This window comes from Anguilla anguilla, chromosome 5 (assembly GCF_013347855.1).
Source record: "Anguilla anguilla isolate fAngAng1 chromosome 5, fAngAng1.pri, whole genome shotgun sequence".
NCBI lineage: Eukaryota > Metazoa > Chordata > Actinopteri > Anguilliformes > Anguillidae > Anguilla > Anguilla anguilla.
This window is the reverse complement of record NC_049205.1, coordinates 9213929-9225203: the sequence shown is the minus strand read 5'-3', so window position 1 is coordinate 9225203 and position 11275 is coordinate 9213929. Positions and strand designations below refer to the sequence as shown.

Genomic DNA, 11275 nt, shown 5'->3' with positions numbered 1-11275 from the left:
CATACTTCTGCTACTTTAGGTCTGCTTTGCCATCAATAGTGTTAAATTATGTCATTGGTGCTACAGTTGAGGCAGCGTCATAGCTATAACCCCACCCCATCTCCTCATTGTTTCCTCTTATTAAAAGACTTCAGGTTGTCAGCATAAGACTTACAGTAATTCATTAAAAAAATATGATGAACAACCTCTGAACTAAAAAGAATTGATCTACTATATTTGTGCGATGCTGTAATGTGGTGCTGGCCCATAAAGAGTGGAGTAGTCAAGAAAATGAATGCCTCCTCGTTCAAACTGTCTTAAAATTTCTGTCTTTTAAAAACAAGGTTGTATAATGATCACTGTAGAAAATGTGTATTTTGATTTAGAATTTTCTCAGTTGCGTTTCATTAGTTCATTTGATTCACCTGTTTGTCAATATACTGAAGTTCCTTATTCTGCCTCAGTTGTTGCTGGGCCTTAGCGCTTGTATGACTTACAAGCACTTGTCTCTGGTCCCATCAAGTCTACTCTATTATCTGTATTTTTTTGTGTTACCTACCTCCTGTCTTGTGTTACTAATTTCAAGTAAAGTTCCTTTGTATTGTTGCTTTCCTCTCCTGCAACTTCTTCTGCATCTGGATCCGTTAGTTGTGCCTTGTTACAGTCTAGTGTTACTTGCTTTTGTGACAATACAAATAGTTGTTTGTTAGTTTAAGAGTTCACTTATTCGTTTTATAATGGGGCTCTATTAGCACTCTGGGAGGTTTCACACATTTATGTTCTCTGCTTTTGTGTGTCACCTTGTACAACAGTGTCTGCCAAATGATTAAGATGTAAAGTAATATCACTCAACCACCACCCTTATCAAGAATTCAGCGCCACCCTCCGCAAAAACCTGTGCGTGACGTGTCCTGATGCTCGCGTTTCGTTTTAACTCGTGGTGCAAATTGTTGTTATTCAAGCGATCTCTGTTTTGAAATCATGATATTTTGTTCCAGAAATTACTGGTTTCGTACATGAAACAAAACCATGACCTACGTGGGGGTAGCATTATGTACACCAAATTCCAAATTAATTATTGATTACGTACATGAAAGCTTTCTGTTCAGAGAATGTATTACACTGTCTGGCTAGTCATTATATTACCTGGTTTTATTACATTGTAAGTGCAAAAGATATAACAGCCTAATATGCTATTACATTAACGGATGTATTACATTACATTCACATGTGAAAATCACAATTTCAAATGACAATTTAACATTTTCACATGTATCATCTATATATGATACGCAAGTCATGTAGCCAATATACGCAAGTGTGCATTTTTCTGTATAAAGCACATTGGACTTCCTTGTGTATGAAATGTGCTATATAAATAAACTTGAACTTGAACATGTGAATTAAAATATGTACATAAGCTGAGAAAATGTCACATGTGAACTGGACATTGTTTCACTTGAATGAATGCAAATTTCCACAAACATAATAAAACCATGTTACTCGTGCTCTAGGCTACTGCAGCCCTAAAATGCTTTAAAACAATTGAGGAAAAAATGACTGTTACATGGACCGCATCCTATTTCTCACCAGAGGAAAAACACTGGAAGGACATAATGAACGAATATGAAGAACATGAAACAAGTAGCCTATATTAATGTCAAGAAATAACACCGTTGTCGCCAACAAAGCTGGGGGCAAGTTTTTGCAAAAAGATTGCTAATAGAGTACATTCGTTAGTTAGATTCACCTTACCACTACTAACGAATAAATCTACACTCTCACTAATTGCCCTCTACTGTTTATTTCTGTGACAACTGCTCATGATAGAGCTCCTGAACCTTACACTTCACGTGGGATATAGTCTATTTAAAAACTCGAGAATTATGGGACTTCAGCCATTGTCCCATAATTAAGGGAAGTAGATATGGACGCGTATGGTTCCAGAAGCTTGCATATGCAGCCTATTGCGGCCTACAGTCTTGTATTGCAAAATCGATATATTTTAGTATCGTGTACGCAGCGCAAAACCAGGGGATTAATTCTGTCTATAAATAATCTCCGCCCAGCGAAAACACCCCCAAACTCTACGGGATCCCGAAGGAACGCAGACGCCCCTTTTCCAAGTTGATTGGTCAAAGGGCAGTGCTTTTCTATGTTTCATTTCAATACTATAGGCTACGTAACCTCCTCCGTTTTTAACAACTGAAGCCTCGGTAGAGAGCTATTGAAACAAAAAAAGTGTAGACGCTGACTCGAAGAGGTACACACATTTTCCGCATGACTAGAAGAGTCACACACACCAGAGTCTAGTGCACGTCACTTCTGCTTGGCCAGTGGGGTAGATTCGGAAAGACCCGCTCTTGTAGTGTACTCCTCCGTTATTTTAAACCTTGTTCCGAGCGGAAAGCGGTGCGCCACTTCGAGTCTCTGCTGCGTATTCTCCGAGTCCCTTTGATAGGTAGGCTATCTGCCCAACCAAACTCTCTTGCACAAAGTGAAAGTTTTCAAACAAGTGATTCTTTGTGAGTGTATGTCCAAATTAGATTTGATTCAGAGGCTGATGACGGTAGTTTCCAGTGGCAGGTTGCTAGATTCTGAGGATTGACCTTGCTGAGAACGGTATGCATTTGCACCAAGACACCGTTATAGCCTCTATTTCACGCTTTAGACAATGATCTGATTATGTTAAACGTTAGCTACAGGTCTTCGCTTATGTTGAAAAGTTATTCATAAACTGTAGTTAAGTGTTATTACACTATACAGTTATGTGTGTATGGATTATTGTGTGTTATTTATAAACAACGTCATCTGTTTGACAAATGCCCAAGCCTCTTAGATCAAAATGCCACAACATTGACAAAGTGGTATTTGCATGCGTCATGCGGTGCCTTGTTGCAACAATCTGTGCAAATGTAAAACACGCAGCTGAAATGCAAAGGTAAGAAATTCCGAAAGTCCGGTTTTATGATCTCTTTAGAGAAGTGCTTAATTTCGGTCGGATCACATCCCTTCAACATCCCTTTTATTAATAGATTTAGCTATAAACTTAAACAGCAGTTCTAGTAAACCAGTCGGCAACATCTGCATGCTGTGACTTATTAGGCTACAGTTTGACAAACGTGCGCAACAAACGTGCCAAAGGGCTTTTGATATAAAAGAAGCTAACTACGGATCAGTGACAGCTGTTAAGATGAATATCTTTTGGTCTAACTTTTGGGTTCGCCTGCATTCGCTTGGACTAAGCTTCTGTCTGGGGTTTTATGTTCCTGCTTTTTATGTTCAGAGTTTGCTTCATTCATATTTCATGCTTTGAATGGTTTCGTGTTACTCGCTTAAAAAGGTAGTGAATGTAAAACGTCCCAGTTGTCTGCTATACAATTGAAATTGGATAAATAGCAAAAACATTACGTCATACGGATGACTCAAATGCAGCTATCTGTATTTCGCAAACCTGGCCTGACTGTACGAAAGTCTTGTTTCTGAACGGGCTGGGCTGTTCGTTCACAGGCAGTAACAAATTCCACATGCGTGTATTTTCGGAGGGATCTACTAGAGCCTTTATATGGCAGTGGAGGAGAGAACGTTAGTGCGAGTTTATACGAAGCGTTCGCTGTGTTCCTCTATGCCACGATGTCCTCGCCAGACTTGACATGCTTGGCAAATTAACGGCGTGCAAGTCCACGGAGTTCGATTACAGGGGAAATGATTACCAACTGTGTACGTGCCAACGATGTATCAAAATGTTTAGGCTGCGTGTTATTACATTTACGGTTCTTGTACGGCTCCCCTCCCGATGCAGCCCCTTTCCATCGAACCACACAGTGCCCTGTCCCTAACTCCCAAGAAAAATAATAACCGATGACATTTGAGTAGCCGATTGCATACTTTTTATTTTACCATGTGCCTAGCTCACGACAAGTCAAATGAATAATGCGGTTCTTTTAAATTACATTTATGCTTTCTGAATTCAACTACCAACGTAAACAACTGGCCAGTGGTCAGCTTGTCTTCTGTCCAATCAGTTCACTTTGCACTGCTCTGAAATCCTGCCTGTTTTTACCTGGACTTTTCGTGGTGTGGTAATTGTATATCGGTGTACCCATAGAGCGTATAGAGTTCAGTGAGTGTACCCAGGGCGATTTTAGCATTTCCACAATATCCTGTTTTTAGTGCCTCCCGTGACTTTTCAGCAGTTTTGGATGGGAACTTTCAGCCTTATCGTAGCCTACAGGCTCCAGCATTTTAATCATATTGCCAAATGCTGGCAGAAACAAAATGCTACAATGTAGATTTTAGAATGTACTGGGATCAAGATTCCAGCGCTTGTCAGTTGTTATCATGAAATGTTTTACGTTCCCTATAGAAAAAGAGTTGTTGCTCAGCTCTCTTTGCCCCGTACGTGTCGGTGACAGTACGCTTAATCAGAGATTCAAACCTCGCAATGTACCAACACAAACTTTAAAGAAATTAAGGGACACACGGCTTTCTGAGCCCTTGTAATTTTTATTATTATTTAATAGGCCTAATGCAATTTGAGCACGATGTGTTTCACGTTCTGTTAAGGGCAAAAAAGCATGCTTTGTTCGTGGCAAGTGCCCGCTGATTTTTTTTTTTAACTTCGCGCACCTGTTACAGTTGCGCGTGTTATTTCAGTCGTTTCGCGCACGAGATCTCTTAATTTAATAAATTCATGTTTTTAAGATCACTGCCGCTTTTTTCAGTTTTCCGTGATTTCACCGCGTGACTTTCTCGTGACTGCTCTGTGACTTTTGCCAATATTTTCCCGTGAAACACACCCAGCCTAATTATATACAGTCTTTAAATAGATATGAATTATCTTCAGCCAGACTATATTGCTAATGGTGTACAATATGTAGTTTATTAGTATATGTTGCCTCCTTGTTGAAAGAATTGACGGCCAATGGGATTCAAAGCACAATGCTACCATCTTTTTTAGGTTTACCATCTTTGTGTTTGTGTGTGCCCACCTTTTCCCTATATTTCGTGCGTGTGTGCATGCGTTCTGTATGGGCACACCTGCATGTGAGCAGTCACGTGTTTACAAGAAATTCCACAATGTCTGATCATTTGAAAGCCCCGTGGTAAGTGATCGGTTTTACCATCCAAACCGTCATAGGGTTAAAGCAGAGGCATACTGCTTTCTGAAAATGGCTGCTTTGACTAATTTCTTAGAGTGCAAGGCAGCTAAAATTACACCTGTGCGTTTCTCCAGTAATATGCGCTCTGCAGTATAAAAGGAGGCTTGTCTGTTAGTCACGCTTGTGGGGAGGAACGCCGTTTTATTTATTAGTTTTTTTTTTTTTTTTGCTGGACCGCAACAGCCCTGCAATCGGGAATGTCTGTGAGTGACTGACTGCCTGAGTGATGAAGTTACACCGTTGGTCGGCCGAGTTATGACGTTACACCATTGGTCGGCCGGATCACGTGTGTCAGGTCCAGCCATATACTAGGTTTTAACCTGGTCTTGTTTTTTGTGGATTCTGAATTCCTTCGCATCCTCCGCTTGTGAGCGGGGGCGGTTGTGCGTGCGACGCTGCATTGTGGGTCCCACTTCCGGGCGCCACGCCCAGCGGCTCTGAGGCAACGCGGCCTTTGCGGCGCCTTTCTTCAGCAGGTGCGCCAGCGAGACGGCCAGTGAGACGGCCGTTCCTGCGGATGTGCATGCCTGGCATGGCTGCTCTGGCAGGTGTGGGTGGGAGTTGCAGTGGCCGTGGCAGTGGCAGTGGGAGTGAGATTGGCACGAGTTTAGAGACCAATTTCGCAATGGAATGATTGTCTGTCAGTGTGTAGGCAGGAATTTTCATGCACCAGCGCCGTATAGATTTTTATATCTTTTTTTTTTTCCATTGCTCATTCGGTGTCTGTGATGTCGTGCACCTCAGTGAGTGAGCGATATTTTGGTTTCTGTGATGTCATGTACCTCTGAGTGACTGATATTTTGGTTTCTGTGATGTCATGTACCTCTGAGTGACTGATATTTTGGTGTCTGTGATGACTTGCACCTCTGTGATTGACTGATATTCTGAGCAGCAGTGCAGTGCATTCTGAGGCAGCAGCTTTGGCTCTCTGGCTGCATAATATTGCGGGTTCTAATCCTGTCCTTGTACCCTCGAGTGTTGTCAACAAAAATGAATTGCTTTAGTGATTGCCCAGCTGTTTAAAAGCAGAGTAAGTACAACTGCTGAGTTGTTTATGTCACACCAAGAGCAGGGCACCAACAGGGCACCAACGGAGCAGATGTGATGTGCAGCCACAGTTAATGAAATAAATTAATGAAATCTATCGAATTTGCATGGTGGTGAGTGTTTTGATTAATATATTAACCGACCTCAACTCTATCAGCATTTGCATCCTTGTGCAATCTGAATGCAATCTGAATCTAGACAAGCCTAACCCTCTTTTTCTACTGCTCTGCTTCACCAGATGAAAGCTCTTTTTAAATACTGGATGTGCTGGCAGGATTGTTGAATGTGCTTTTTTACATTACATTACATTACAGGCATTTGGCAGACGCTCTTATCCAGAGCGACGTACAACAAAGTGTATAACCATAACCAGGAACAAGTATGACGAAACCCCTAGAGAGAAGTACAGGGAACAACCGCATAGTTCAACTTGGACCCTGATGGTTAAACTGATTAACACTAACAACGAGAACGGCAACAACGCAATCTATGGAAAAAATACAAGTAGTCATTAGGACAGTTAATGCACCTAGTCACCTACGAAACAGCTGCCTAGTTACAACCCTAAGTTTAGTCATTTACAGGGGGGAAGGGAGGGAGGGGGAGAGGTGCAGCCTGAAGAGGTGAGTCTTCAGTCGTCGTTTGAAATGGGTCAGTGTCTCAGCTGTTCTGACCTCCACAGGGAGATCATTCCACCATCGTGGGGCCAGAACAGAAAGGAGACGTGTTCTGGAAGTGCAGGTGCGAAGAGGGGGAGGTGCTAGGCGTCCTTTTCAGGGTATTGGATTATACCTGCTGGGTAGTTTGTTCATACACCTCCTGTGGCATTGTTACCAGCTTTAAGAACAATGCTTGTCCTTTTCACTAACTTGTAGATACTACTGCGCTTACTAACCTATGGAATTCTTGTACTGTATGCATTTCGCAAGATGCCCTGGGAGAGTAGAACCTGTTATAAATAGATGTATTGTAACTGGCGTAACCTTTGGTGCTTTGCATGACTGTAAAAATAACATTGCCACACCTGCCGCGTCCTGGTCGCCAGCCAAGTACTCTAATGCCACTTGTAAAGACGTGAAGATCAGGTTTTTGCCGAGAGCCGGCTATTGAGAATGCTGTCGAATTCGGTCCGATGGTCCAGCAGGGGGCGCTGTGTGAAGCTGTCTACTCTCCGGGCCCGGAGCAGCAGAGACTCACTGTCGTCTGAGGCGGAGGAGGACTAACGAGGGACAGTGTGGGCGCTGGGGAGAATGTGCTGGCAGCTGCCGTTTATCGCGTGGTGACAGGGGCGGCGCCCTACGGCACAAAGATCGCGTTGTGATGCCGGCGGCCCCCTGGCCGGCCCAGAAGAGGCGCTCTGAATGCTAAAATCAAACACTTTTCTCCTTACTGTGAATCAACATTTTTGTGTGTGTGTGTGTGTAGATGAATTAGGCTTTCGGGGTTCTGTGTGCATTTTGATTAAGTGATCTGAACTAGATATAGCCTACAGCTTAAATTAGGCATCAGTCTCAGAGGTATAGCCTGTGCCTTTGTTAGGGTGAACACCTAGCTCCCGGTTTTCCCTGTTTTTGTTTTATTTCCTTCTGCAATACTGATGTTTTATTATAAGCCTGTGCATAGATGTGTTGTGTAGCAGTATTTACTTTTGTTCACACTAATTGTTTGGCTGACTTTACACTTATTGATTATACATGGGCCTTCTGGGCCTCCTTAATGATATTGCACATTTGTATCCCTGAGGCTAATGCTGATTCTTCCCAACTTTTGTTGAGTCTGTGGAAGTGCGCCTGCCAAGTCATTGTAATGTATTAAGTGGTGCCAACAGAGACTGGGCTGAATTTTCGATAATCTATGTGTGTCCACCCGAGGGCAGCAGTGTGAGTTTTTCCTCTTTGCTATCTCATTTCTATTTCTAGCCCTCTGCTGCAAAATATGATGGAGATGAGATTTTATCATGTTTAAATGTTAGATGGTATTTTTGCCATAAGCCATTCACATAAATCCTAGATCTTTTATTTCAAATCTAACAAACAAACTTATCTGCAATTTAAAATCTTAATATAGTGATAGGATTCATTTGTGCATGGAGAGGAGGGGTATAACATAGGCAGGCATGTGTTCACTTTAGTATTATTGTTATATAAATGTGAATATGAATTGTTTGTTTTTTATAGGCATTTTCCCATGACCAGTAATGCAGTGGAGAGAGTCAAAGGACCCCTTTTGGTGTTTGAAGGGCAGTTTGGGACATGAGTGAGCTTCTGAGCCAAACTAATACCTGCCAACCCAAAGAGCGGAACTGCAGCGAGTGTCCCGGCCAGGGCAGGAGTGACCAGGATGTCACTGCGTTCCGCCGCGTTGGCAGCGTGTTCCCGCCTCACAGCCCGTTGAACACTAATGGGCTGACTGGCGGGGGCTCGGAGGGAACCCTCGAAATGGAGACGGCAGGGTCTGGCACGGGCTCTGAGGCCCCCTCCCAAACGCGTGTCGGGCAGTCCCGTTCGAACCCCGAGGACGACCTCGTCTGCCTGAACGCGCATGTGGGAGGTCAGGTGGGGTCGGTCGGGCTGCTCGTAAACGAGGGCGGCGTTTCCGCCGATCCGAGGTGTCCTGTCGGCTCGGAACCTGCAGGGGGCGCCGGCGTCGCTGGCAGTTCCACGGATGCTTCTGGAACCGCAGGGAGGGAGGTCCTCCTGCTGTCAGAGCGGTCTGCCTCCACCATTCGGACCTCCATCCCCGCGCGGGACCCCAGCCATAAAAAAGCGCCCCGCGTCCCGCTTCCCAGCGCGCGGCGTCCCGTCCATCCGCTTCAGGAGCGACGCTGCGCCCCCGTCGCCCGGTGCCCCGGGAACGGAGCGAGGGGCGTCCCGGCCGCGAACAAGCCCGCCGAGGCGCTGCCGAGACCCGACGCGAAGAGGAGCAGGTCCAGGGTCCAGCCGAGACCGGCCGCGCCTCTGAGGATGAGCAGGGCGGCGCAGCCGAAGGCTGCGGCTAAGGAGAGCTCTAAAAGCCGGGGTCTAATGGAGAGGGGCCATTCTGAGCCTCTGAAGAGAGGCTCTGCGGTAAGTGCTGTTTTTTTTTTTTTTTGTTTGTTTGTATTTTCCCTCCCCCTCCCCCGATAAGTGCTTTTTTATTGGTTTGGGAAGGTTGTAGGATTTTGTGCATGACCATTTGTCATTGACCTGATGGACACACACACACACACACACACACATGCACACAGCCACACACACATATACAGGGAGAGAGAGGATATGAATGAACAGAGCTTGTCTGCAGAAACTGGAGGAAACTGGAGGGGGAGGTGAGGGGTGGAGGGGGGGGGGGGGTTGCGATTTTCCCTTTTTAAGTGACTGAGCGAGAGTCCTGGGCGTGGACCAGCCCCCGCGTGCGCTGGGTGTTTACACAGGGAAGGGAGGGGCTTCAGAGAAGCGAGTGGGACTCCCTCCGCTATCCCGAGAGGGATTGTGGAACGGGAGGAACTTTTTCCCCCCGCCCCTACTCCCGCTTCTCCAAAAAAAAAGAGAAGAGGTGCACACACTCGCACGCGTGCGCGCACACACACACACACACACACGCAGGCATGGCCAGCACCGCAGTCTCACTCCAGAGCGGTGGGGCCGAATTCATGCCAGCGGCGTGGGACTCCGCCCGTAAACAAGACTTCCTCCTGCAGACGGCGGGACGGGGCACCAGGGAGCCCGCGGGACAGCGGCCGTTTGGCGGCGGGGGGGCGGCCGCCCCGGCCCCGGGGGCGACCCGCAGGCTGGCCCTACCCGTGGCCAGGCTCAGGCTGGACTCCTCCGGGAAAGATGGCCGCAGTGCTGGGCAGAAGCCCGTCCCAGCAGCGGGTGAGTACCGAGCTCCCTCCCCCTGTCTGCCCCTCTTCCTCTCTCTCATTCTCCCTCTCTCTCTCCCCCCTTCTTCCTTTCTCTCATTCTCCTTCTCTCTCCCCCCTTCTTCCTCTCTCTCATTCTCCTTCTCTCTCCCCCCTTCTTCCTCTCTCTCATTCTCCTTCTCTCTCCCCCCTTCTTCCCTTCTCTCATTCTCCTTCTCTCTCTCCCCTTCTTCCTTTCTCTCACTTTCTGTCATATATGAAGAGACTTTTAAGATCAGCGCTGGTGAGGAAATTAGCAATTATTATTATTTTTTATTATTTTTTTTCCTTTGGAGGGAGCCTTTATTTTGGCAGTGTGAGTGTGTACAGAGATGCCCTGGCTGTGGCATGGACTGTAAATACCGTTTCACATTCCAGCCCGCCACCTCCTGCTCGCGGCAACAGCGTGTGGAGATTGCGTGACTCGTGCCGCTCTGTTCCTGGCTGGCGTGTCGTGAACATACAACATATAACATGCAACGTGACCCTCCTTAGACCTTAACGCTGACCGGTGTTGCACAACGGACTCCTTCCATATGTTCTTGCGAAACATACATTTAAGAAGGTCCGTGTGGTGCTTACTTCAGGGAGAGTTGTTTTGAAAGGAGCATTAAGGAATTTATGGGAGCCTTGTTTTTCTCACGGATATCACCATTTCAAACTTGTTTGTGGTTCCGTGAAGAAAGTTTCACTGGATGTCTTTCTTTCTTTTTTTTTGTGCCTCCCCTGCATCCTTAGGCTGAAGCTTACAGGGTAGCGGGTGGAGGGGGGTGGGGGGGGTGGCATTTTTTTTTGTCTTGGTGCATGTCCCCACACAAAGAGGAGCTTGTTTGTGGAATTGTAACCCAATGTGCTTTGGCTGTTTGAGAGCCCAGTTGGTGACTTTGATTTGGGGAGGGGGGGTTGGGGGTGACGAGAAGCATATTTTAAGTGTTCCACTTGGACTTTGAGGGCTTGCCTTGTAACCTGACACCAACCCTCCATTCCATTCCTTGGCTAATTGTTGTGTTATGGTCTCTGATTTGAAGAAGCAGGAGGAGGCTGAACACCAAAGCCATTCTTGGTCCTCCAAAGGTCACATCCTTTTCAGACAGTGGGGTTGTTTGTCTCGAAAAAGGGACCCGTCTGTCCTCGCTTGCCCTCCAAACACAGTGACGCTGTGTGAGATTTAGGGGTTTATTCTCTCTCAGGGTGCATCCAGGTTTTT

At 46.0% G+C, this 11275-nt stretch overlaps 1 protein-coding gene across 3 annotated transcripts in view; it reads left to right on the top strand.

The window, feature by feature from the left end:
* Positions 1-2240: 2240 nt before the first annotated feature.
* The window catches only part of LOC118227932 (microtubule-associated tumor suppressor 1 homolog), a 34130-nt gene continuing 25095 nt past the window's right edge, over positions 2241-11275 (top strand). The window contains exons 1-3 of one of the 3 annotated variants that reach the window (XM_035419010.1): positions 2241-2440; positions 8366-9253; positions 9868-10042. In XM_035419010.1, the coding sequence (XP_035274901.1) occupies positions 8441-9253; positions 9868-10042 (988 nt within the window). In that variant the 5' untranslated portion in view covers positions 2241-2440; positions 8366-8440. Of the gene's footprint in view, positions 2441-2581; positions 2602-2902; positions 2921-8365; positions 9254-9867; positions 10043-11275 lie in introns of those variants that run through there. The other 2 variants (XM_035419011.1, XM_035419013.1) reach the window with 2 other exon arrangements.